At 61.2% G+C, this 23,887-nt stretch overlaps 1 protein-coding gene and 1 long non-coding RNA gene across 7 annotated transcripts; one reads left to right on the top strand and one right to left on the bottom strand.

Annotated features, from left to right (window-relative positions):
- Window positions 1-659: 659 nt before the first annotated feature.
- Window positions 660-18,332, bottom strand: BCAT2 (branched chain amino acid transaminase 2). 4 transcript variants are annotated; one of them, XM_075016054.1, is made up of 11 exons: window positions 18,216-18,332; window positions 4,924-5,004; window positions 4,604-4,804; window positions 3,843-3,953; window positions 3,516-3,635; window positions 3,200-3,363; window positions 2,785-2,927; window positions 1,970-2,055; window positions 1,727-1,867; window positions 1,359-1,433; window positions 660-1,170 (listed from the first exon to the last, which is right to left on the bottom strand). In XM_075016054.1, exons 1-11 carry the CDS (start codon window positions 18,258-18,260, stop codon window positions 1,132-1,134), a joined length of 1,206 nt encoding a protein of 401 aa, XP_074872155.1. In that variant the 5' UTR covers window positions 18,261-18,332; the 3' UTR covers window positions 660-1,131. The 4 variants fall into 4 exon arrangements, with proteins under 4 accessions (XP_074872155.1, XP_074872159.1, XP_074872156.1 ...); XM_075016058.1 differs by lacking the exon at window positions 18,216-18,332 and adding an exon at window positions 14,430-14,474; XM_075016055.1 differs by lacking the exon at window positions 18,216-18,332 and adding an exon at window positions 12,616-12,648.
- On the top strand, window positions 15,437-23,887 carry LOC142024248 (uncharacterized). 3 transcript variants are annotated; one of them, XR_012648441.1, is made up of 4 exons: window positions 15,437-17,754; window positions 19,840-19,918; window positions 20,549-20,663; window positions 21,597-23,887. It is a non-coding gene; the product is annotated as an uncharacterized LOC142024248 (long non-coding RNA). The 3 variants fall into 3 exon arrangements; XR_012648440.1 differs by lacking the exon at window positions 19,840-19,918 and having other exon boundaries at window positions 15,442-17,754; XR_012648442.1 differs by lacking the exons at window positions 15,437-17,754; window positions 19,840-19,918 and adding an exon at window positions 20,061-20,407.

Below are 23,887 nucleotides of genomic sequence, written 5' to 3'. Positions count from 1 at the left end.
CACGAGGAAGAAAGAAAACGTGTGAAAACCAAACATGGAAGGCCTGAGAGAGCGAAGGAGAAAGGACGGACGCAGCACCCGAGAGCGAGGGCCGCACGCACCTGTGAAAGGGAGCCGGGGCTGGAAGAGCCGGGGCCGGGAGAGTTCAGAAGCCACATGAGCAGCAGTGATGGCCACAGGGGAAGCCGCCGGAGAGCTCAGAGCATGAAGCCCTTTGGGGAGGGGGGCTGGCCTCAGCCGGGGGACTTGGGAAGCGGGGAAACCCCACGGCTCAGCCACTGAGGGGGGAGAGGGAAGACCCCGGGCACTTCCCTTGCTGCCAGGGAAGACGGTGCCTATGCATCCCCCCAGTGGTGGCTGGGGAGCCTGGGGCTCTGGCTGGGTCTCCCATGGCCCGGAGGCCACAGGGCTGAGATCTGCTGAGCTGGTAACTCCCAGCACACGGGGCCCAGCTAGAGCAGGGACCAGGCCCAGGCTCTGAGCAGTGCCTGAGGGAAGGGGGCCAATGGGCCACCCCCCAATTTCTCTCTCAATACCCTGCTCCTGCCCCTCTCCTGCTGGCTTCCGAGCAGCACCCAGCCTGACGGGGCCCCACCTGGGGCGTCTGAGCAGTCCAGTAGTCCCCACTATTCCCCCCTGACACCGACTCAGGACCGAGGCATTGGTCTCCTCCTTTAATAGAAAAGCTTCTCGGGCGGTGACTGTCTCTGGGCCCCATGGGGAGGGTCACCCGGCCCCAGGCTGAGTCAGGGGAGCCCAGAACTGGGCTGGAGGGGCAGTAATGGCAGCCTGGGTCAGATTACCCAGGCTGCATTGCAACTGCTCAGTCTGTTCTCCCACAAAGCACTTCTCCCAGATGCCCAGCCTGGTGGGATTACCCAGCAGGCTTTGCACCGGCTGTGCTATGCGGGTGCAGGGAGTGCCTGGCCCCAGTTCAGCCAGCCCTGGGGGAAGGGGACGAATTGGGGGGGGACTCTCTATATATTGCACTTTGCGAGGAGGGGGCTGTCCCCCCAGTGGCCGGGACCTTTGGGATGCTGGGAATGCTCTGGGGGAGCAGCGGGGGGGATGCTTTGGGGAGTGCTGAAGCCAAAGCCCCCTGTGATAAATAGGGTGCAGGTCCGGTCCGGCTCAGACGGGGAGCACCCAGTTGCTGGGCACACGGCCGTACTGCAGGGAGACAGAGACAGACAGACACGGGGTGTCAGAGCTCGGCACAGACACCTCCTCCGCCACCCACCCACAGCCAGGGCCTCGAGGCGGGTGCCTCTCTCTGGGATCTGGGCTGAGCCCCAGTCCCCTTGGGGAAAGACCCCAGGCTCCCCGCCCCCACCAGCACCAAGCCCCGCCCCTGGCACCTGGATATCCATCAGCTCCTTCAAGAAGCGCTGGGCGAGTTGGGGGCCGTTCTCCATGGTGGGGATTGGATAGTTCTGGAAGGAGACAAGACCCGATGGCACCTGGAACACCCCAGCCCCCACAGGGCCCCAGCCCTATGGTGCCAGCCCCCCATGTTACCTGTCCCCCACATCCCCATGGGACCCAGCCCCCAGCCCCCCATGTTACCTGTCCCCCACATCCCCATGGGACCCAGCCCCCAGCCCCCCATGTTACCTGCCCCCCACATCCCCATGGGACCCAGCCCCCAGGTCCTCATAGCCCACGATCTCTCTGGGTCCCCACCCCACAGGCTCCAGGCCCCCCAGCCCCGGCCCCGGCGTCCCACCTGGCCCTGGTACAGGATGTGGCTGATGGGCGAGATGACGCAGGCGGTGCCGCAGCCAAACAGCTCCCGCACCCGCTTCTCCTGCAGCCCCCGCAGCAGGTCGGCCATGGTGATGCTGCGCTCGGAGACCTTGAACTCACCCTGCGGGGGCAGCAGAGGATCAGCGGCGCCCCCCGATGCCCGGCTGGGGGCCTCCCAGCGACTGCCCCGGCTGCCCGGCCCCTCCCAGCTGCCCCCACTCACCCACTGGCGCCCTAAGTCCAGCAGGCTCTGCCGGGTCACCCCAGGCAGAATGAGGCCGCTCAAGGGGGGCGTCACCAGCTCCAGGTCTGGAAGAGAGAGACCCCCGTGACTTGTGCCAGCATGGGGTGGGGGGGCTGGCACTGGGAGGTGGCTCCTCTGGGGTGGTATGGGGAACCCCTGGTATGGGGGGCAGAGCAGCCCCTATGGGGTGGGGGACAGGGTGTGGGGCAGAGGTAGGGGGACCCCTATGGGGTAGGTATAGGGAACCCCCTTGTGTGGGAGGCAGGGCACGGGGCAGAGATAGGGGGCCCCTCTGGGGTGGCTATAGGGTACCCATAGGTATGGGGAGTAGAGTGTGGGACGGGACAGGGGACCCCTCTGGGATGGCTATAGGGAACCCCCTTGTATGAGGGGCAGGGCATGGGGCAGAGGTAGGGGTCCCATCTGGGGTGGCTATAGGGAACCACCGCGATGGGGGGCAGGGTGGGGGCAGAGGTAGGGGGCCCCTCTGGGGTGGCTATAGGGGACCCACAGGTATGGGAGCAGGGTGAGGGGCAGGGGGCCCCTCTGAGGTGGCTATAGGGAACCCCTGAGATGGGGACAGGGTGTGGGATGGGGCAGGGGGCCCCTCTGGGATGGCTATAGGGAACCCCCGAGATGGGGGGCAGGGCGTGGGGCAGGGGCTGGGCACTCAGACCCCAGGGGGTGGGGGTGGGGCCCTGCCCAGGATGGGACCCGGGTCGGGGGGTAGTCAGGGACCCCTTGGGGTGGGGCTCAGGGGTGCGGCTGGGGCAGGGACCCCCCCCAGCTCTCACCGCCCTGCGGGTCAGTCCAGAAGAGGAAGAGGTTCATGGTGCCGGCTTCAGTGATCTGGTGGTCGGCACCGTAGAGCCAAAGAACCTGCTGGCACCCAGCCCGCACCGCCTCGTCCTGTACCAGGATGGTGGGCGCATAGTTCCTGGGGGGCGGGGCAGGGCAGGGAGATGGGGCACAGCCAGGGCAAGGACAGTGCCCCGGGGGACAGGTGGGACACAGGGGTGGGGGAGGCTGGGGGCAGACCAGGCACAGGTGGGGGAGGGAAGCAGGACATGGGGGGGCAGGAGACACACAGGCGGGAGAGGGGTTAACACAGGGGAGCAGGCTGGGGGCAGACCAGCCACAGAGGGGGTGGGGGCAGGTGGGGGAGGGGGCAGACCAAACACACGCAGGGGCTCGGGGGCTCATGCTCACCCCCCCATCTTGTAGTTGCCAACGCCACCGGGCCAGGCGCGGACGTAGCGGGGGTCGGCCAGCAGCCTCACGGCGCCCATGGGGCCGGAGCTGAAGTAGGCCCCCACCGGCGACAGGATGACGTAGAGGAGGGCGCGGCTGGGCCGGAACACCCCCAGGGTCGGCTGTGGGGGGAGCACAGTGTGAGACCCGGAACACCCAGCAGAGCTCGCCCCATGGGGCGCAGGGGAAGGAGGAGATGGGAGACAAGTCGGGGGGGGTCAGAACGGGGGGTGCTGGGCTGGGCGGAAGGGGGGGGGTCAGGGCTGCTCCCCACCTCGGTGCTGATGAAGGTGGGCCGGATGTAGAGGCTGGCCTTGTTGGAGTGCGGGACCCAGTCGCGGTCGAGGGCCACCAGCCGGCACAGGCACTCCAGGAGCTGCAGCTGGTCGAAAGGCTGGAGAGAGGGGGCAGCATTGGGGGCAGGGGGCAGCCACCAGGGCCAGGATTGAACCCAGGAGTCCTGGCTCCCAGCCCCTGCTCTAACCACTAGTCCATTTCCCTCCCAGGGCAGGGAGGGACGCCAGGTGTCCTGGCTGAAGGCCCCCAATGGAGGGGGATAAGGGTTCAGGGTGGCAGGGCCGAGGGATGGCGAGAGACTCACTGGCAGGGAGGCCCGTGTGGCAGAGTGGTACATTCGCTCCATGTTCAGCTGGGGGCGGAAGAGACGCACTTCCTGATCGTCGCCCCGGAAAGCCTTCATCCCCTCAAAGACCTGGGGAGAGCAGCTCTGTCAGAGGGGGGCTGGGGAGGAACCACGCTTCAGCTGGGACACAGCACCAGAGGGACTGGGTATCTAAGGACCCCTCGCCCAGCACAGAGATGCGGCTGCCTCTGGGGAGGAGCTGGGGACCTGGGGACCCTGCACACAGAGATGCGGCTGCCTCTGGGGAGGAGCTGGGGAGCCGGGGACCCCGCACACAGAGATGCGGCTGCCTCTGGGGGGGAGCTGGGGAGCCGGGGACCCCGCACACAGAGATGCGGCTGCCTCTGGGGAGGAGCTGGGGAGCCGGGGACCCCGCACACAGAGATGCGGCTGCCTCTGGGGAGGAGCTGGGGAGCCGGGGACCCCGCACACAGAGATGCGGCTGCCTCTGGGGGACAGCTGGGTACCCGGGGACCCCGCACACAGAGAGGCAGCTGCCTCTGGGGAGGAGCTGGGGAGCCGGGGACCCCGCACACAGATATGCGGCTGCCTTTGGGGAGGAGCTGGGGAGCCGGGGACCCCGCACACAGAGATGCGGCTGCCTCTGGGGAGGAGCTGGGGAGCTGGGGACCCCACACACAGAGATGCAGCTGCCTTGGGGGGTGCATCTGGGGACACAACTGTGGCAGCAGGGGCAGGGAGCAGGCCCTGCCACTCACCATCACGGCATAGTGCAGGGAAGAGGTGGCTGGGTGCAGGCTCAGGTTCTGGAAGGGCCTGATGTGGGGTTGGCCCCAGCCCTGCTCCTGGCTCCACTCCACACTCAGCATGTGGTCAGTGAAATGCTTCCCAAACCGCAGCTCTTCCAGCGCTGGCTTTGGCTTCGGCCACTTGGTTAGCTCCACCTGCAGGTCTGAGGCCTGTAAAAGAACCCAGGCGTCCGGGCTCGCAGCCTCTGCTATGACCACCTGCCCCTCCCCCCCGCAGAGCCGATGGGGGGGAACCCAGGCATCTGGCAGGCTGGAAGGTGCCAACTCACCTTGAAGAACGTGCTGATGGGTCTCCTGGGGCGGCAGGACAGCAGCTGGTTCAGGGCAGCACAGAACCCACCTGGCCAAACCTACAGCAGAGAGGGATGGGTGCTGGGGGGAGCCTGGAGGGCCCCCACTTACACAAGTGCATGCTGCAGGGCCCCCCTCCCCCACAGCCCAGCGCGCCCCCCACTGAGACCCCCTGTGATGGATGAGACCCCCTGTGATGGAGTGGGGGGAGTATAAGTGTGAGACTCAGGCTGGATGTGTGTGAGACAAGCAGAGCAGCTCCCAGCGGCTGAGGATGACCCTGGGGCTATAATATAGGCTGGCAGGTAACACCTTTGCCCTGAACAAAGAGGAGGGAGGAGCCAAAGGGGGTTTTTGAGTCGGAGGTGGCAGTTGGAAGCTGGGGGAAGAGGGAGCTGGAAGGCAGCCAGCTGGGCGAGGGGGGAAGCTACACCCCAGAGGGGCGCCCCTCGGGCTCCTCTCCCCAGGATGGGTTGGAATGATCGTCTCTGCCGGCTGCACTGACACCTCTGTGAGAAACTTGGCCTGTTGCCTAATAAACTTCCTGTTCTACCTGCTGAGTGAGAGTCACTCCTGCCAGCGGACGGGATGCAGTGCTTGGGGACCCCTGAACCCCATCACACTGGTGTCAGCAGTGGGATGCACGGCACCCACAGATGAGCTCCCAGCAGTGGCTGACTGAGCACAGGAGAAGGAAGGAGCCTCACAAGAGCCGGAGGTGGAACAGAGCGATTCCTGCAGCTGCTGCTGGTGAGTGGATACCCCAGGAGACGGCAGGGAGATGGATTATACCTGACTCCTAATGGCAGAGCTAGCAGGGCTGTGCAAAGAGAGGGGCCTGACAGTGGGGAAGGCGACCAAGGCCCAGCTGATTGCCCAGCTGGAAGAGAATGACAGATCCGGCGGGCCAAAGCCTGTCCCAGCAGGAAGCGGCCAGTCACCCCCTGGAAGCGTTTCAGATTCTCCGACAGGAGCAGGGGCTCGACACCATCAGACAGACGTGGTGCCCGCCAGGTCGCACTCAGCTAGCGGTGGTCCATCGCGGGCAGAGTCCCCCGCCGCAGAGCTGCGACGGCTGGAGCTCGAGGTGCATTTAAAGGAACTGGAGCACCAGGAATGGGGGAGAGAGCGTGAGCGCGAGCACCAGCTACAAGAGAGACAGCGGGAGGAGAGAGCGCGAGAGTGGGAGCACGAACGGGCCATGGCGGAGGTGAGACGCTAAGAGACCCCAGCTGCGGTAAGCGGGGAGAGGGCCAGGCAGCTCAGGGTGGCCAGTCACTTGGAGACGCGTGTGCTGGCCCAGTGTCAGGACCCAGGGGACATGGACGAGTTCCTTACCGCTTTTGAGCGAGCCTGTGAGTTGCACAAGGTTCCCCCAGCCGAATGGCTCCGACATCTCACCCCCTTTCTGGGCCAGAAGGCCGCAGCGGTGCTCAGCCACCTGGAGGGGCTGCAGCCTGGGGACTATGAACGGGTCAAACAGGCCCTGTTGCATAAGTTCAGGCTGACTCCGGAGATGTACAAGAAGAAGTTCCAGGAGACGCAGAAGCCAGAGGAAACCTACGCAGACGCAGTGTAGGGTGCGAGAAGACATTGTAACGGTTAAGAGTGCAGTTTGACCCCTCTGTGAATCCTTAGGAGAATTTAAACAAACCAGTCTGTGCAAGGTGAAAAGCTGCAAAATAACTGCCATGGGAACTGCTGCAAAACAAGCCACGCTTGCCAAGACTTCAAGGCTACGCTGGCAGTAGGCCACAAAAGATAGTGATAAGAAATGCATAGGCAATTTTAGGCAATCTTATGTTAATGAGTTCAGCTTTATCAGCTGGTGTTAGGAGGCCTGTTACAGAGCCTCTCCCCAATTGAAGCTCCGACGCGTCGGGTTTTCCTCCACTGGTGACTGACGTCTCCGGGGCTCCCGTCGTGGGTGTCACGCACTTTCAATAAACCAAATATAGCACTCGTCTTCTGGGTGCAGCCTCATTTCTGGGGAACCTGAGCCTGGTAGGCTACAATTGGCGCAGCGAGCAGGTTCTCCAGGTACGATGCCTTTTTGGGCGAAAGCGGAGGAGGCAGAGAAGCCAGCGCTGTCCCTGCAGCACATAACAGGATGGCCCTCAACAGAGCGATGGGGGCTGGTAGTGCAGATGGGGGCCTGTTGGGCAGCCCTAGCAGACTGGCCGGAGTTGCAGGAGGCGGCAGGCGTGACGCTGGTACAGGTAGAAGGAGCGTTGCGTCGGCTGCGGCTGAGCCGCCGGCTAGGAATGGAGAAAAGGGCGGTGGGAGAGGTCGCATGGCTTTTCCTAACTGCCCTCCGGGCCCTGGATGATGAGCTTCTCCGCCTGCAGAAGGCGCTGGCGGGAAAGGAGCAGGCATGTCGTGATTTGGTGGATGCACGGGCAATAGCACAGGAGGTGGTTACCTCGCAGTCCAAAAGGAAGCAAAAGTTAACCCATCGTTGTGAGGTGTTGGTGGCAAGAGTTACGAATCGGTGGCTCGCAAAACTAGAGAAAGAACCGGTGTCGATGGCCCAAGTGCGTGCAGTCCTTGTGCTAGCCACTTGGGACCCTGAGACCTGGGATGGGAACATTTGGAGCTCTTCCTTGTCTGAGGAGGAGGTGAACGAAAAGGCTGTGCAAACCAACCTGAGACAGGCGCGCCCCATTCAGGAGTTGAGGGCAGAAGGAGGTCGCTGCAATGAGGTCTGGCAAACGTTTAAGACAAGTGAGTTGCAGGAGATGGTGAAGAGTTTTAAGCAGGAGCCAGGGGAAGGCCTGTTGGCCTGGCTAGTGCGTGTACGGGACAACGCGGGCAACCCTGTGTTGCTACTGCTTGTGAAACTCCACCAGATGGGCGTGTTGTCCCAGAATTCACAGATCAAACAGGCGCTGCAAACTATGCAAGGTATTACTAATGCACAAAAAAATGCCGTAAAAGCGCTGTCCCTGTACCACTGGTTAACTATGGCGGTGAACCAGGTCTACCCCTCTGTGGGGAAACTGAAAGCACTGGTAAGGCCCTGGCGTACAATCCCAGAAGGGGTAAGTGCGCTGCGGCAGCTGGGCATGGTGTGGGCTGTGGCTTTCATCAACATTGAACCGGACAATATAGGGGTCCATAAATCCATCAAGACCACTCTGTTATGCCTTGCCCCCCTCAAGCTAAAGGCCTCCCTTCTGGCCGTGGTCATGGCAGCGGGGGGAACATAGGTGAGTTGGTTGGAACGTTAATGCAGTTAGAGGCTGTCACAGGCGCGAACGCGGTCCGTTCCACCAAAGGAAAAGGTGGTTGGGCGGGAGCCCCTGGACAGGAGAAAGGGCACGCTAGGGTAACCCGGAAAACCATGTAAACGGACTTGCTAAAGGCAGGAGTGCCCCATGAGGAGATCAATGGTTTGCCAACACCAAACTTGTACAAGCATTGGTTACAACTGCCGCCTACCCAGCAGAGTGAGGATGTGGGTGCCTCCAAGAGGGTGGGCAAGACTCAGGCACCACAGAAAGGTACAGAAGCTGGGGGGAGGCCTGAGCCCAGCGCCCCGGTCAAGTGGACCCTTCCCCCTAGGAAGTGACAGGGAAGCGGGTCCCCTGCGGTACGGGCTGTGGTGGTGCAACAGGCAGCAGGGGACCGGCGCCCATTCATCCCAGTAACCATCAAGTGGCCCCGGAGAGGGCAGCAGCATGGGCGAGCTCTGTTAGACACTGGAGCTGAGGCGACCATTCTGCATTCCACCCAGACTGCGGGTCACGCGGTGGTCGTCAGGGCCTCGGAGGAGCGGAGACCACCGCTTCTTCGGTGAAGGTCACCCTAACACTGGGGAAAGCCTTTCCCTTTCGGGCGACTGTGCTGGCTGCACCTTTAGGTGAACACATCATTGGCATGAATGTCTTGCGTGGCCGGTGCGTGGATACGCAGTATGGGCTGTTTGCCTTGAGGCATCCCTGCTACATTCAGGCAATTAAAACTGTGGAGCCCCTACTGCGAGAACATCCCAAATGGGACCCTGTGCGCCTGCCGGTCCCCCAAACCCTGGTGTCAGTCAAGCAGTACCGTATTCCTGGTGAAGAGCAGAAAATCAGTAACATTATTGTTGCATTGCCACAGGCGGAGATTATTCGCCCCACGCTGAGCGCCTTCAACAGCCCCATCTGGCAGTAAAAAAGCCAAATGGATCGTGGCACATAACAGTGAACTATCAAAAACTCAATAAGGTAACCCCAGAGCTAACAGCCGTAGTTCCAGACATGGTTACCATCCTGGAGCGCATCACCGTGGCAGCCTTGCCGTGGCATGCCGTCATAGACCTGGCCAATGCGTTCTTCTCTATTAACATTCATCCCAAAAGTCAAGAGCAGTTTGCCTTCACGTGGCTAACAAAGCAGTCACATTTACCGTGTTACCACAGGGCTTTAAGCACTCCCCAACAATCTGCCATCAGCTAGTGCAGGCCAATCTGGAGCATCTAAACTTCCCTAACCGAACGGCCTGCTACCACTACATCAACAGCATTATAATCTCGGAACCAAATAAACCAACTGTTCAAGCTGCCCTAAACACCATTGTAAGAGGAGCTTGTGCGCAAGGCCACCCAGTAAAACTAAACAAAAAAGCACCAACAAGCCTTTAATCTCTGCAAAGAGGTGGTGGTGGCACACACCCGCCTCACTGAACCGCTGCAGGGCCAACCGTTTAAACTAAAGGTAACAACCGTCGGCGACGTGGCATCCTGGGGTCTGTGGCAGCAGGTAAAAACCCAGCAAGAAAAAAACCTATCGGCTTCTGGTCACAAACCCTCCGCAAAGCCAAAGGTGGGTTCCCCCCCCCTAAAAAAGCAAATCCTAGCAGTAGCGTGGGCTTTGCAAAACACTAAGCGGGTCATGGGCGTCGCTCGTTACTGTATAAACCCCAATCCCCTTAATGGGGTGGGTCACGGGTACCTCTAAACTGCTATAGCAACAGCCTCAAAGCGGGGCCCGTGCATCAGTAACAGCTCCAACGTATGCGTAGCATTGGCACAAACTGCCATCAACGCGTCTGCCTTTTCTCTGCCCCACAGTATGGCCATGGGACAGCTCATGGACACCTGCTTTATAGGTGTCACTGCTACTCCTGCTGTCTTGCAAAACTATACCGTTTTGTGTAACTTTGCTTTCACTGCTCTCATATGCTGTCATCAAGTCTGTTCCACAGGTGCACGCTGTGTTGCCAAAAAAGCATCAACCACCTCACTTGATTCCTACTAGCCTCGGAATTCAGCAAGGGGTCATGGGGAGGAGTGTAGGGTGCGAGAAGACATTGTAATGGTCGAGAGTGCAGTCCGACCCCTCTGTGACTCCTCAGAAGAACCTAAACAAACCAGTCTGTGCAAGGTGAAAAGCTGCAAAATAACTGCCATGGGAACTGCTGCAAAACAACCTGCACTTGCCAAGACTTCAAGGCTACGCTGGCAGTAGGCCACAAAAAAAAGTGATAAGAAATGCATAGGCAATTTTAGGCAATCTTATGTTAATGAGTTCAGCTTTATCAGCTGGTGTTAGGAGGCCTGTTACAGAGCCTCTCCCCAATTGAAGCTCCGACGCGTCGGGTTTTCCTCCACTGGTGACTGTGGCGTCTCCGGGGCTCCCGTCGTGGGTGTCACGCACTTTCAAAAACCAAATATAGCACTCGCCTTCTGGGTGCAGCCTCGTTTCTGGGGAACCCGAGCCTGGTTGGCTACACGTGGCCTCCCGCCTGAAGCAATACTACCAGAAGTGGTTGTTCAGGATGGGATTCCAGTCCATAAAGGACCTGGTCAAGCTGATGGCCCTGGAGCGATTCTATGAGATGTGCTCACCTGACCTGAGGGTGTGGCTCATGGACCGGACGCCCAGGGATCCACACAGTGCAGGGAAGCTGGCAGATGACTTCACAAACAGCCAGGCCATGTTTGAAAGTGAGCCCCAGAAAGAGAGGGAGTCCTGGAGAACGAGGGAATCCCAGAGAGACCAGGAGTCTCAGAGAGACCGGTTCCTGGCTGTACGACAGAGGGGACCACCTCTTGGGCGAGCCCAGGAAAGAGGGGCCAGCCACCCACCTGCCAGAGGGCCAGCTAGAGCCTGGACAGAGCAGCCGGCCCGAGGGGCACAGCAAGGCCCGGGTTGTTATCGCTGTGGGCAGAAGGGGCATAGATAAGTCCAGTGTCCCAAGCTCCCAGACAGGCTGAGCAGGCTGGGGGGTCATGAAGTCAACTGGGTGGAGTCCCAGAAGCCAGAGGGGCTGGCGGCCAAGGCGGGTGGTGCCGACAGGGTGCCCTTGGATTGGGCCAAGCCCACCCCACAGACCAGCTCCTCAGGGGGGCCGATGCTCAGAGATCAGTTTACAGAGTGGGGACGGTGCTGCCTCTGCGGAGCGAGTGTCTCACGCCCCTTGAGGAGGACGGGAGAAATGTCACAGGATTCTGGGACGCAGGCACTGACGTGACGCTGGCCCGACTCAGGGTGGTGGTATCAGGCCGGATGATACCCAATTCCCACCTGACTCTAACGGGAATTGATGGGACCCCTTTCAAGGTGCCCATGGCGAGGGTGCACCTGAAATGGGGGGATAAGGAAGGCCCCAAGGAGGTGGGGGTGCACAGCCATTTGCCTGCAGATGTACTAATGGGGGGTGATCTGGAGAACTGGCCAGGTGAACGCCCTCGTGCCCTGGTCCTGACCTACAGCCAAAGAAAATGAGGGGGGCGCTCCCCAGGTTCGGGGGTACAGGTCCAGTCAAAGCCACAGGAGCCACCCTTGGGAGAAAAGGGGCCCCCAAAAACCAGGTCTCACAGGCCAGTGGTCCTGGAGCCAGGCAGAGAAGGGAAAGCAGCTTCCGCCCCTACACTTGCTGAAGAGTTCCAGACAGAGCAGCCGAGAGACCCCTCCTTGCAGAAGCTGAGGGAACTGGCCAGTCTCAGCCCAGCTCCACAGCTGGGGGAGGGCTGCAGGTAGAGATTCCTGTGGGAGAAGGGATTCCTGTACCGGGAATGGGTTCCCAGGTGCAAAGCGGAGCCATGGAAGGTCCAGAGGCAACTGGTGGTTCCCCAAAAGTACCGGCGCAGGCTGCTGTACCTAACCCATGATGTCCCGCTCACAGGACACCAGGGGATCCACCACACCAGGAGAAGGTTGTTACAGAACTTTTTCTGGCCGGGGATCTTTGTGGCTGTCTGTCAATCTTGCCTGTCCTGCGATCCCTGCCAGAGGGTGGGGAAGACCCAGGACAAGGGGAAAGCCGCCCTGAGGCCGCTGCCCATCATAGAGGAGCCTTTCCAGAAAGTGGCTATGGACATAGCGGGACCCTTCAGCAAGGCAACACATTCTGGGAAGAAATATATCTTGGTGGTGGTAGATTTCATCATGCGATACACAGAAGCAGTGGCCTGACCTCTATCAACGCTGACACCGTGGCAGATGCACTGCTGCCCATTTTCAGCAAAGTGGGGTTCCCCAAGGAGGTCCTCACAGATCAGGGGTCCAACTTCATGTTGGCCCTACTGCAAAGCTTGTGGGACAAGTGTGGGGTCTGGCACACCTGGGCCACAGCCTACCACCCGCAGACCAATAGGCTGGTGAAGAGGTTCCATGGCACTCTGAAGCAGATGCTGAGAAACTTCATGAATCAGCACCCCCACGACTGGGACAAGTACTTACCCCACCTGCTGTTTGCATACAGGGTGGTGCCCCAGGTATCCACGGGGTTCTCCCTGTTTGAGCTGCTGTACAGAAGGAGTGTACAGGGACCCCTGCACTTGCTCAGAGAAGAGTGGGAGGGGATGGCCTCTCCTGAAGGGGAGTCAGTGGTACAGTATGTACTGACCTTCCGGGAAAAACTCACTGAGCTCATGGGCCTGGCCAGGGAGAACCTCTCCGGGGCCCAAAGGAAGCAAAAGGTCTGGTATGACCGTAATGCCTGGGCTCGAGCCTATGCCACCGGGGACCAAGTGATGGTCCTTGTACCTGTGCAGCGGAACAAGCTGCAAGCTGCCTGGGATGGCCCCTTCAAGGTCGTCAGACAGCTAAATGAGGTGAACGATGTGGTGGAACTGCTGAACCAGGCCCACAGCCACCGGTCTATCATGTGAACATGATGAAACCTTACTGGGACAGGGAGAACTTGGTGCTGGCCGTGTGCAGACACTGGGAGGGGCAGGGGGATGATCCCTTGGTTGATTTGCTCAAAGGGACTGGAGCCGGCTCCTTGCTGGAGTCTATTCCCCTCTCAGACCAGCTGACCCCTGCCCAGCAGACGGAGATCAAGGAGGTGCTGCATTCACACCAACAGCTATTCTCTCACAGACCCAGACGCACTGACTTGGCTGTCCACCGAATAGAGACAGACACTCATGCAGCTATCAAGTGTGTGCTGTTCAGTGCCACAGGGAAGACGGCTCAGGTCATAGAGGGGGAGGTTGAAGACATGCTGGCTCTGGGGGTGATCCAATCCTCCTCCAGCCCCTGGGCCTCCCCCGTGGTGTTAGTCCCTAAAAAAGATGGGTCTGTTCGGTTTTGTGTGGACTATCGCAATCTTAACGCCATCACTGTCTCGGACGCCTACCCCATGCCCAGGCCTGACGACCTCTTAGACAAGCTGGGGGGAGCCCGTTACCTCACCACCATAGACCTCACCAAGGGATACTGGCAAGTGCCATTGGATGAAGATGCCCGGCTCAAGTCGGCTTTCATCACCCCTGTGGGGCTCTACGAGTTCCTGGTCCTGCTCTTCCGCCTCAAGGGGGCACCCGCTACCTTCCAGCGTCTGGTGGACCAGCTACTGAAAGGGATGGAGAGCTTTGCCCTGGCTTACATGGACGACATTTGCATCTTCAGCCAGACGTGGGAAGACCATGTGTCCCAACTCAAGCAGGTGCTGGACCGACTCCAGAAGGCTGGTCTGACTATCAAGGCAGGGAAGTGCAAGGTGGGGATGGCTGAGGTGACCTACCTGGGCCACAAGGTGGGCAGTGGCTGCTTAAAGCCAGAGCCAGCTAAAGTGGAGGCTGTCAGAGATTGGCCCACACCCCAGACTAAGAAACAAGTCCAGGCCTTCATTGGGATGGCGGGGTACTACCGGAGGTTTGTGCCCCACTTTAGCTCCATTGCAGCCCCCCTCACAGAGCTGTGTAAGAAGGGAAAGCCTGACAAGGTGGTCTGGACCGAGCAGTGCCAAGAGGCCCTCGGCGCACTGAAGGAGGCTCTGGTCAGGGCCCCCGTGGTGGCAAATCCAGACTTCAACAAACCCTTCCCGGTGTTCACCGATGCCTCAGACGTGGGGCTGGGCGCTGTGCTAATGCAGGTGAATGACAAGGGGGAGAAACACCCTGTCGTGTACCTGAGCAAGAAGCTGCTGCCCTGGAAGCAGACCTCCGTGGCCACAGAGAAGGAAAGTCTGGCCATGGGGTGGGCTCTGTGGAAGCTGCAGCCATACCTGTTTGGACGGCGTTTCACCATGTACACCGATCACTCACCCCTGACCTGGCTGCATCACATGAAAGGGGCCAACGCCAAGCTCCTGCGGTGGAGTCTGCTCCTGCAGGACTACAACATGGAGGTGGTCCATGTCAAGGGGAACAACAACACCATAGCAGATGCCCTGTCAAGCAGGGAGGGCCCCGAACTTCCCCAGGTCACTGGCTAAGTGACCCCGCTCAGTTCGGTCTGGAAGGGCGGGGAGGTGTGATGGAGTGGGGGGAGTGTAAGTGTGAGACTCAGGCTGGATGTGTGTGAGACAAGCAGAGCAGCTCCCAGCGGCTGAGGATGACCCTGGGGCTATAACTTAGGCTGGCAGGTAACACCTCTGCCCTGAACAAAGAGGAGGGAGGAGCCAAAGGGGGTTTTTGAATCAGAGGCGGCAGCTGGAAGGTGGGAGAAGAGGGAGCTGGAAGGCAGCCAGCTAGGTGAGGGGGGAAGCTACACCCCAGAGGAGCACCCCTCGGGCTCCTCTCCCCAGGACGGGTTGGAATGACTGTCTCTGCCGGCTGTACTGACACCTCTGAGAGAAACTGGGTCTCTGTCGCCTAATAAACTTCCTGTTCTACCTGCTGAGAGTCACTCCTGCCTGCGGCCGGGGTGCAGTGCTTGGGGACCCCTGAACCCCACCACACCCCCCTCTCCCACAGCCCAGCGCCCCCCACTGACTCCCCCCCACAGCCCAGTGCCCCACTGTGGTGTTCCCCTGCCCCACACAGCCCAGTCCACCCCGCCCCCACCCCATCTCACTGAGGGGATTAATGTGTAACCAGCTCAGGGCTGGGGGAGCCCCTTGAGGCTGCGAGGCCGCACGCAAGCCAGGACCCCACAGGGCCCCTCAGCAGAGAGGCCATGGGCATCCAGGCGTGGGAACCTGCCCTCCCCCAGCAGCATCGCCTGCCCCCCCGACCTGGCCCCCCCTCCAGGCTGCACTTTGCCCCTGCCGAGCCACGCTGGCCGTCCCGCAGGCGCACAGCGCAGCGTCTTCGCCCACAAGTGGGGATCACTGGCCGGACGCCTGGGTCCCAGGTAAGTCCCCTCACCCTGCAGCTCCCAGCCCCCTGCCAGACCCCCAAGTCACACGCGGAGCCCCCGAGGCCGCCCCAGCCCAGCAACGGCGGGTCTGTACAGGGCAAATCCCACATCCTGGGGTCATAGCCAGCCTCCCCCACCACCAGCAACCCCCCACATCCCAGGGTCACAGCCAGCCCCCCCAATGCTTAAAAACCCCCACATACTGGGGTCACAGCCAGCCCCCTCAATCCTTAAAAAAACCCCACATCCTGGGGTCATGGCCAGTCCCCACACCCCATCAGCAACCCCCAACACCATGAGGTCACTGCCGGCCCCCCTGCCACCAGCAACCCTCCACACCCTGGGGTCACAGTCAGCCACCCCACAGACACCCACCAAACCCCACATCCTAGGGTCGGGGCCAGCCCCCAGAAACCACCCACGCCCTGGGGTCACGTCCCCCAGACCTTCAGCACCTGGGTTCAGAATAACCCCCACACACACCCTGGGGTCATGGCCAGCCCCCACAGACACCCCCACATCGGTTCACAGCCAGCCACCAGCAACCCCCCACATCCTGGGGTCATGGCCTTTCCCCCACAGACACCCAGCAACCCTCTACGTTCTGGGGTCACAGGCCCCAGACCTCCAGCGACTGGGTTCAAGATAACACCCCCACAAACACCAAGCAACCTCCTACATCCTGGGGTCACAGCCAGTTCCCCACAGCCCCAGGAACCGCCCACAGGGCCAGCCCCACAGCCAACCCTCACATCCTGGGGTCACAGTCAGCTCCCTCCAGCAACCCCTCCACATCCTGGGGTCACAGCCAGCCCCCTCCCAAAAGCCCCCCCACATCCTGCAGTCAGGGCCAGCCCCCAGGCACCCCTATATCCTGGGATCACATCCCTCAGACCTCCCATGCCTGGGCTCAGGATAACCTGCCACCCCTATGGTGGGGTTACAGCCAGCCCCTCCCAGCCCCCATCGCCATCCTGGGGTCACGGCCAGCCCCACAGACACCCCCACATCCTGGGGTCACAGCCCCCCATGCCTCATCACCTGGGGACAGGGTAACCCCCCAGCCCCAGAGCACACACCGCCGCTGGGACCCGGGTGATGGGAGCTGTGCGGGCACCAAGGGCCGGGGGACTCCTGAGTGCGGACAGACCCTGTCCCCAGCCAGGTACCCCCGAGCCCCTCCCCCGCCTGGCACTATGGGCCCCGCCCCCATGGCCTAGCTCCGCCCCCAGGTCCATTCCAGCGGGGCGGGGCGGGGCGGGGCGGGGGCTGACGGACAGGCCGGGGCCCTGGGGCGGCCCTATCAGCTCGGAGGAGGGCCCGGTGCCCAGGGACTGCCAACAGCGACCCCTAGTGCCCCCTTTCGGGCGCGGCCGGTCCCCGGCCCCCTGCCGAGCTGCCCCCGCCCCGGAATCTCAGCAGGCTCCGGTCCCGGCATCGCCACGTAACCGCGGCGAACTCGTTAGCGGCCCACGCGTCCCGCCAACCCACGGCCGGGACCAGGTGGGCGTCACGGGGGAACCCCGGAGCGGCCCGCGGGCAGCACCGATCCCAGGGCCGAGAGGGGCGCCGGGCGGAACGCAACCGAGATAATTAGTAGCGGCCGGTGCCCCTCACTCCCGACCCGCAGTCCCTGGGCCCCCGGTACCCCTCAGCCCCCCCCCCCCGCCCGTCACTCCCGCTTCTCAACTCCTGGGTCCCCCAACCCCCCCCATGGCCCCTCACTCCCGACCCGCAGCCCCCGGGCCCCCGGTACCCCTCAGCCCCCCCCCGTGCCCGTCACTCCCGCCCCTCAGCTCCTGGGTTCCCCAGCCCCACCATGGTCCCTCACTCCCGACCCGCAGTCCACCAGCAGCCCCGCCAGTGCCCCTCACTCCCGACCTGCAGCCCCTGGGCCCCCAACCCCCGCGCTGCCCCTCACTCCTGCTCCTGGGCCCCCCAGCGTCCCCATGGTCCCTCACTTCCAACCCGCACCCCCTGGGCCCCTAGCCCCCGCGCTGTCCTTCACTCCCGCCCCACAGCCCCCGCCAGCCCAGGCCTGGGCTCCTCTCCGCCTCTGCTCCCCCGTTTGCGTGGAGATCCCCACTTGCTGTCCCCGAGCGGTACCACCCCACCCGTATCTAAAGGGGAAACTGAGGCAGACAGCATCAGGGACTTGCCCGTGGCCCAGCCACAACCCCCCCGCACCCACCCGGCTCGCCCAGCTGTGGACTGGCCCGACGCGGCCCGCGCGAGCAGGGGCCGGAAACTGGAGAGGAAACAAAGGTTCAAGGTGACAAACTCCTTCAGGTGAGAGGGGAGGGGGGGTCCGAGGGCTACTGCGAACTCGAGGGAGGTGCCGGGGGGAGCGGACCGGGGAGAGGGGGTGCGGGGTCGGCTCCAGGTCGGGGGGAGGGTCCCGGGGGGCTCCAGGTCGGGGAGAGGGTCCCGGGGGAAGGGGAGCTGGAGGCTTGCAGGGGTTCCCGGGGGGCTGGGGTCCCGGACAGGGGGAGGGGGAGGGGGAGCTGGAGGCTTGCAGGGGTTCCCGGGGGGCTGGGGTCCCGGACAGGGGGAGGGGGAGCTGGAGGCTTGCAGGGGTTCCCGGGGGGCTGGGGTCCCGGACAGGGGGAGGGGGAGCTGGAGGCTTGCAGGGGGTCCCGGAGAGGGGGAGCTGGAGGCTTGCAGGGGGTCCCGAGGGGCTGCGGTCCCGGGGAGTGGGAGGGGGAGCGGGAGGTTTGCAGGGGGTCCCGGGGGGAGAAGGCCGGACTCACCCTCCCACCGGCCCCGATCCGGGCCCAAGCCCCCAGCGCTGCCATGGCTGGTGCCGCCACCTAATGGGGCCCGGCCGGGCCGCGGAGACGCGCGGAAGGTTCCGCCCCCCGGCCCCCCACCGAGGGGCTAGGGGCAGCGAGGGCGGGGCTAGAACCCCCGGGCGGGGCTAGCGGAGCCTCAGCCAATCACACCCGCTCCCTCCCCCCCACACCCTCTGCCGCACCCAATGGGAGAGCGCCTCCCGGCAGCGTGCGGCTGGCCCCGCCCTTCCGCAGCTCTGCCCTGAGCCGGGGGCCGATGGGGGACTGGGGGAGGTTCCCTGGTGGGTCATCGGACTCAATAGCATCCCGCCCCCCCGCCCAACCAGCAGCCGCCGCCGCCAGCTCAGGGAGCCAATTAGTCGGGAGCCTGGCTCATTAGCCTCCCTCGCCCTAATGACCCCAGGGAGGGACGTGCCCGGGAGCTCAGAGCTTGTAATAGATTTACCGGGCGTGTGTCTTCCCTCACCTGGGGGGGCTCCTGCCCCTTCCAGCTGCAGCCACCTCTAGGGTGGGCTCTTACTGGACACAAAGGCCAGAACCTGAGGCCCCCAGACTAATTCCCTGGGCGGGTACAGCCCCCCGCCCCCCCCGGAAACTGACCCTGGGTCCCCTTACCTGGACCACTAAAAGTGTAACCTCAGCGCCCGTCGGGGGACAGACAGTCGCCCTGGCAGGGCTGAGAGCCCAGGAGCGAGACCCTTCCACAGCCCCTCTGCGCCAGACACCAGCTCCTGGCCCAACTGGCCTCCACCTTGTTCCATCCTGTGTGGAATAAATTGCGTGCTACAGCCTGTGCAGATGGGCACCGGCCCTACAACCAGGCCGCCAGCAGGGGGTGCTGTTAATCACAGCGGTAGCCACCCCAACGCTCCCGGCAACTCTCACATGCCACCACGTTTTCTAACATGTCAGCCAGCCCCGGGGCTTTTCCCTGGCGTTAGAGCTGGGCCCAGGGTTCGCACAGCTTGGCCCCAGGGCTGGATCCAGAGGCCACAGCGCTGTGTCCCAGGCCTGCTTCTTGTGCAAGCTCCTGGGTCCATGGCAAACAGTGCTGGTGTCAAGTTTAAAGTGAGGCCTCCAACCGGCCCCCCAACTCGATGGTGTTTCCCCATTCACAGGTGCCTTTGGAGACCCCTTCATTAGCCAGGAGTGGGGGATTCTCCTCTGGATCTAGGTTTAATCAGGGTGGAGCTGTGCGACCTGGGCCACTGCTCAGGGGTCTGTCACAGGCCTGCCATTACCTTCATCACCCACATTTATCAGCCTGTCTGTCAGCCAGAAGAGACCAAGTTAGTTGGACAGGCTCTGTGGTCCATAAAGTCCCAGCCCGCCGCCTGAATTACACCACCACCACCACCCTTCAGTTCTTGAGTCCTTCCTCAGTTGCTCCATTATTGTGCTCAGGATGGAGATAAGGCTGAAGGCCTGTAGCTACCAGGGACAGCCCAGTTTCACTTTTTGAAATACTGCCCCAACGTTCACTTTCTCTCAGTCTTTAGGAATCGCCCCAGTGCTTCAAAACATTGAAAAGTGAGATTAATGGTCCTGCAAGCTCCTCAGCCAGCTCTTTTAAAACTCTTAGATACCATGCCCCAGGGATACACAATTTTTCCAGCAGAAGCAGCTTTCTGCAGGATTTCTTGGTGGCCACTTGATAACGGGTAAGATGACTTCATGTCACCCTTGTAGGTGTGTGTGTGTCTGTCAGCTGATCAGCCCAATTCTGGAGCCCCAGATCTTATCACAGAAGGGGCAGGTGGTGGTAGCTGGTGGAGGGGCACAGGGCAGTTTTTGCTGCTCTTTTCTCCTTCTCTGTTTCTCCTCGTCTGCCCTGCGGTGGGGCCTCTCAAATTGTGCTGCCTCCTCCCGGCTGACTGGTCTCCACTGGGGACGGTCTTGGGCACTCGTCGCAAGCGTCGACACCGATGTTGCACTTTTTCACTTGCGCCTTCAGCACGTCCTTACATTGCTTATGCTGGCCCCCGACGCTCCTCTGGCCTTCCTCTAATCTGGAAACCACAGTCTGTTCTGGGAGGCGCTGATAAGCTGTTTGAACCATGTGACCAGGCCAAGGAAGTTGTTGATGAATGACAACGACTTCAATGTCAGTCATGTGCAACTCTACCAGAACCTGTCCCCCGCGGAGCTAGGTTAGGATTCTCCTGAGGCAGCGTTAATGATATTGTTCATGTGCCTTCAAATGATGCTCATATGTTGTCCAGGTTTCACACGTGTACAGTAGTGCTGGAATAACCCCTGCACAGTGTACAAAAAGCTTTGTCTTTGCACAGATGTCCCAGTTCTCAAAGACCCTTTGTCTCTGGTGGGTGAAGCAGAACTTGCCTGGCTCAGACGATGCTGGATTTCTGCATCAATGTCAACTTTAGAGGAAACGTGACTTCCAAGGTATGGGAAAGGCTCCACAGCTGCCGGCAGTTCTCCACTGATTTCAATACAAGGTGTATGAGATTGTCCCATGGGTGAGGGTTGGTGGAGCACCGTGTTCTTTTTGATGTTGTGATGGAGTGGGGCATAGGTGTGTGTATGTGGGGGGCTCCTGCTGAGGGTAACTGAGGGGACCAGGTGACACCCCTGTACTGCAGACAAAGGAGGAGGTGGAGCCTGAGGGGTTTGAATTGGAACTGGGAGTTGGGAAGCAGTTGGTCTGGGCTGAGAGAGAGACAAAGGAGGGGGCAAGGCCCTGGCTCCAGGGGCCCCTCAGGGCCTCCTCTCCCCAGGGTTGATTGGACTGGCTGTCCCTGCCGGCTGCACTGACTCCTCTGTACAATGCTGTGTCCTATTGGCTAATAAACCTGCTGTTCTCCCGCTGAGTGAGAGTCGCTCCTGCCTGCGGACAGGGGGCAGAGCCTGGGGACCCCTGAATCCCATCACACTGGTGTCAGGGGTGGGATGTACTGCACCCCGAGGATGGAGCATCTGGCAGTAAGGGATGGGGGGACCAGGAAGAAGAAGGGGGCCAGCGAGACCCAGGTGTGCTGACAGGCAGTGAGGTGCAGTTCCCCAAAGTGGAGGGGCTTATGGCTGAACCCAAGGGTGTGGTCATGGTCCTCGAGAGGGGGTGTCACACCCGAGTGGGGGTTACTCCTGGGAGTCCATTGAAGTTGGTCCCAGAAGGCAGAGGGGCCAAGGGCCCAACCTCCAGAAACAAGTGACCCGCGAGGAGGCTGACACGCTGAAGGAGTTCTGTCCCAGAGAGTGTGGTTGTGCTCCTTGAGAGCGGGTGTCACACCCAGGAAGGGGTTCCTCTGGGAGTCTGTTGGAGTTGGTCCTGGAGGGCGGAGGGGCCGAGGGCCTAACCCTGGGGAATGTGTGACCCAGGTGGTGTCTGGCACACTGAAGGGATTCTTCCAGGAATCGTGGGGTGCAGAGGGCATTGGCCTGTGAGTCTGCAACCACGCTCAGCAACTCCGCTGTGAAGCAGCAGCACCTGGAAAACTGAATCGAGATTAAAGGAGCTGGACAAGGCAGCCTGAATGTGCACTGGCAGAGCTGAGGGTTAAGGAAACTCCTGCAGGGGTGAGCCCAGATCGGGGCAGGGAACCCTGGACTGCATGGAGCTTGGAACCGAGTGGCCTGCCAAGGAGCGATTCCAGCCCATCGTCTACTAGTGGCCAAGATCACGTCTGCTGTTCCTCAGAAGCCACACTGGGATTCTGGGAGCATTTCTTCTGCGAGTGGCAGAAGTCAGTTTGCGAGGTTTCAAGGCGAGATTTTCCTGGCTGCTGCGGGAGGGAGATGCCACCATCGTTCCTGCAGTCTGACGCCTCACCCTTCTGGAAAAGGGCTGATGGTCAGCGTGTCTCTGAACTCGCTTGGCTTTTGTTACTTGGCCCAGATCTTGAGACTCGGGAGGGGGAGCTCTCGGGGGAGCTCTGGCCCCCCTTCTTTGAAGACGTCGGGGGGAATTCCATCTCGTCCGGTTGCCTTGTTGCATTTCATCGCGTTGATGGCAGCTTGGACCTCGCTCAGGATAGGAAGTGTTGCAATATCTTCCCTGGGTGATCACGGAGGGACCCGGTCAAGGGATTCTAGGACCACAGTGGAGGGACAGTTCAAGAGCTCATTACCACGTGTCCTCCAGTGAGAAGCAATTGCTTCATTGTCTTTCAAGAGCTGGGCACCATCCTTTGATCGCAGGGGACGGATTCCCTGGCGGCACTGAAGAAACCTCTTGCATCGTTGATGTCTGCGAGAGGCTGGAGTCCTCGCACCCTCTCAGTCCCCGGCTGGTTCTTCAGAGGCCTCGTTTACGTTGCACGTCAGCCTGGGCCTTGGCTTCTCTTCTCTTCGGCATGCGATTGACGTCGTTTTGCCAGGCCCTAAAGGCTTTTCTTTTCGCTTCAGTCTGCCCTTCAATTTCCACCTCGTTCTCATCAAACCAGCCCTGATGTTTCCTGGTCTGGTAGCCAATGGCTTCTCCACCAGCTTCAGTGATGGCATTTTTCACTTGACACCAGCGTTCTTCCACACCTTCAGGGCATGCTGGCAGCAACTTCCTTGGAGCACTGACTGGACATCACTTGGCCGGACGGGGTCCTTCCTTTGAGCCTCGTACGTGATCTTTCCTCAGATTCAAGAAAAACAAGAAGTCTTGGGGCACCTTAAAGACGAACCGATATTTTGGAGCATCCGCTTTCGTGGGCTTTGCCCACGAAAGCGGACGCTCCAAAATATCGGTTCGTCTATAAGGTGCCCCAAGATTTCTCGCTGGTTTTGAAGATACAGACTAACCAGACAGAGACTCTGGTATTTGTCTGCACACCCGAGCCGCCTTTCCACAGGCCACAAAGAGCAAGGCCGGGCAGGGGAGCGTTCTAACAGCACAACCTCTGCCCCCACGGACGATCTGCCTCCCACGATGCTTCCCCCTGGACACAGTCCCGGAGAAGGAGCCCTGCGAGCCTGGATCCGAACAAAACGAACCGGCAGACCTGGAGCGCTTTAAAGAGTCACCGAATATTGCATCTGATCAAGCAGGTCTTTGCCCGCAAAAGCTGCTGCTCCAAAATATCGGTTCGTCTATAAGGTGCCACAAGACTGCTTGGTTGTTCTCTAAGCTACCGACTGACACGGCTCCCTCTCTGATACTTTTCCTCAGATCGGTTTCCTCCGACTTCTCCGTTGGGCGACCACCCTAATGGCCATTGTGGATGGAATCAGGCAGCCACCGGTTCAGCGGTCCTCAGCACCAGTCACTGCCCGTGTGAGCAGGACGTCCCACGCCGCCGCCGACCCAGCGCACGAGGGGCCGGTGCTGCAGTTGCGGATGTTGCTGCAGGGTCTCACATTCCCCTCTCTGGCGGAGAGCTTGTTTGTATGCCGAGCTCATGCACCACACGTTTCGGAAGTAGGAGCGCTCTGCTGGAGTGCTGTTACCGACTCCTCCTTTCCCATTGGTCACCTGCCAGAGGCCCACCTCTCTTCCAACCCCGGCATTGAAATCCCCTGGGAGAGTAATCTCTTCTTATTGTTGCAGGGCTCCAGCAATGCCGCATGAGCCCAGCAGGGCCAGCGGCCAGGCCGAGAACCACAGCGGTGCCAGCCAACAGCCTGGGGCTCCTCCTGCCTTGTGGTGCCATGATCCCCCCAATAAAAATCCAGGAAAACAG

This window comes from Carettochelys insculpta, chromosome 22, assembly GCF_033958435.1.
Source record: "Carettochelys insculpta isolate YL-2023 chromosome 22, ASM3395843v1, whole genome shotgun sequence".
In the NCBI taxonomy this organism is placed as follows: Eukaryota; Metazoa; Chordata; order Testudines; family Carettochelyidae; genus Carettochelys; species Carettochelys insculpta.
This window is presented reverse-complemented; position numbering and strand designations above follow the sequence as displayed.

Excerpts from the sequence above, each read along its gene's own strand:
- BCAT2 (XM_075016054.1), bottom strand. The coding sequence starts at position 18,260 with ATGGCAGCGCTGGGGGCTTGGGCCCGGATCGGGGCCGGTGGGAGG. Across the intron at positions 3,364-3,515 it reads CCACCTTCATCAGCACCGAG|CCGACCCTGGGGGTGTTCCG; the intron begins GTGGGGAGCAGC and ends CTCCCCCCACAG. Across the intron at positions 2,056-2,784 it reads CTGGACTGACCCGCAGGGCG|ACCTGGAGCTGGTGACGCCC; the intron begins GTGAGAGCTGGG and ends TCTCTCTTCCAG.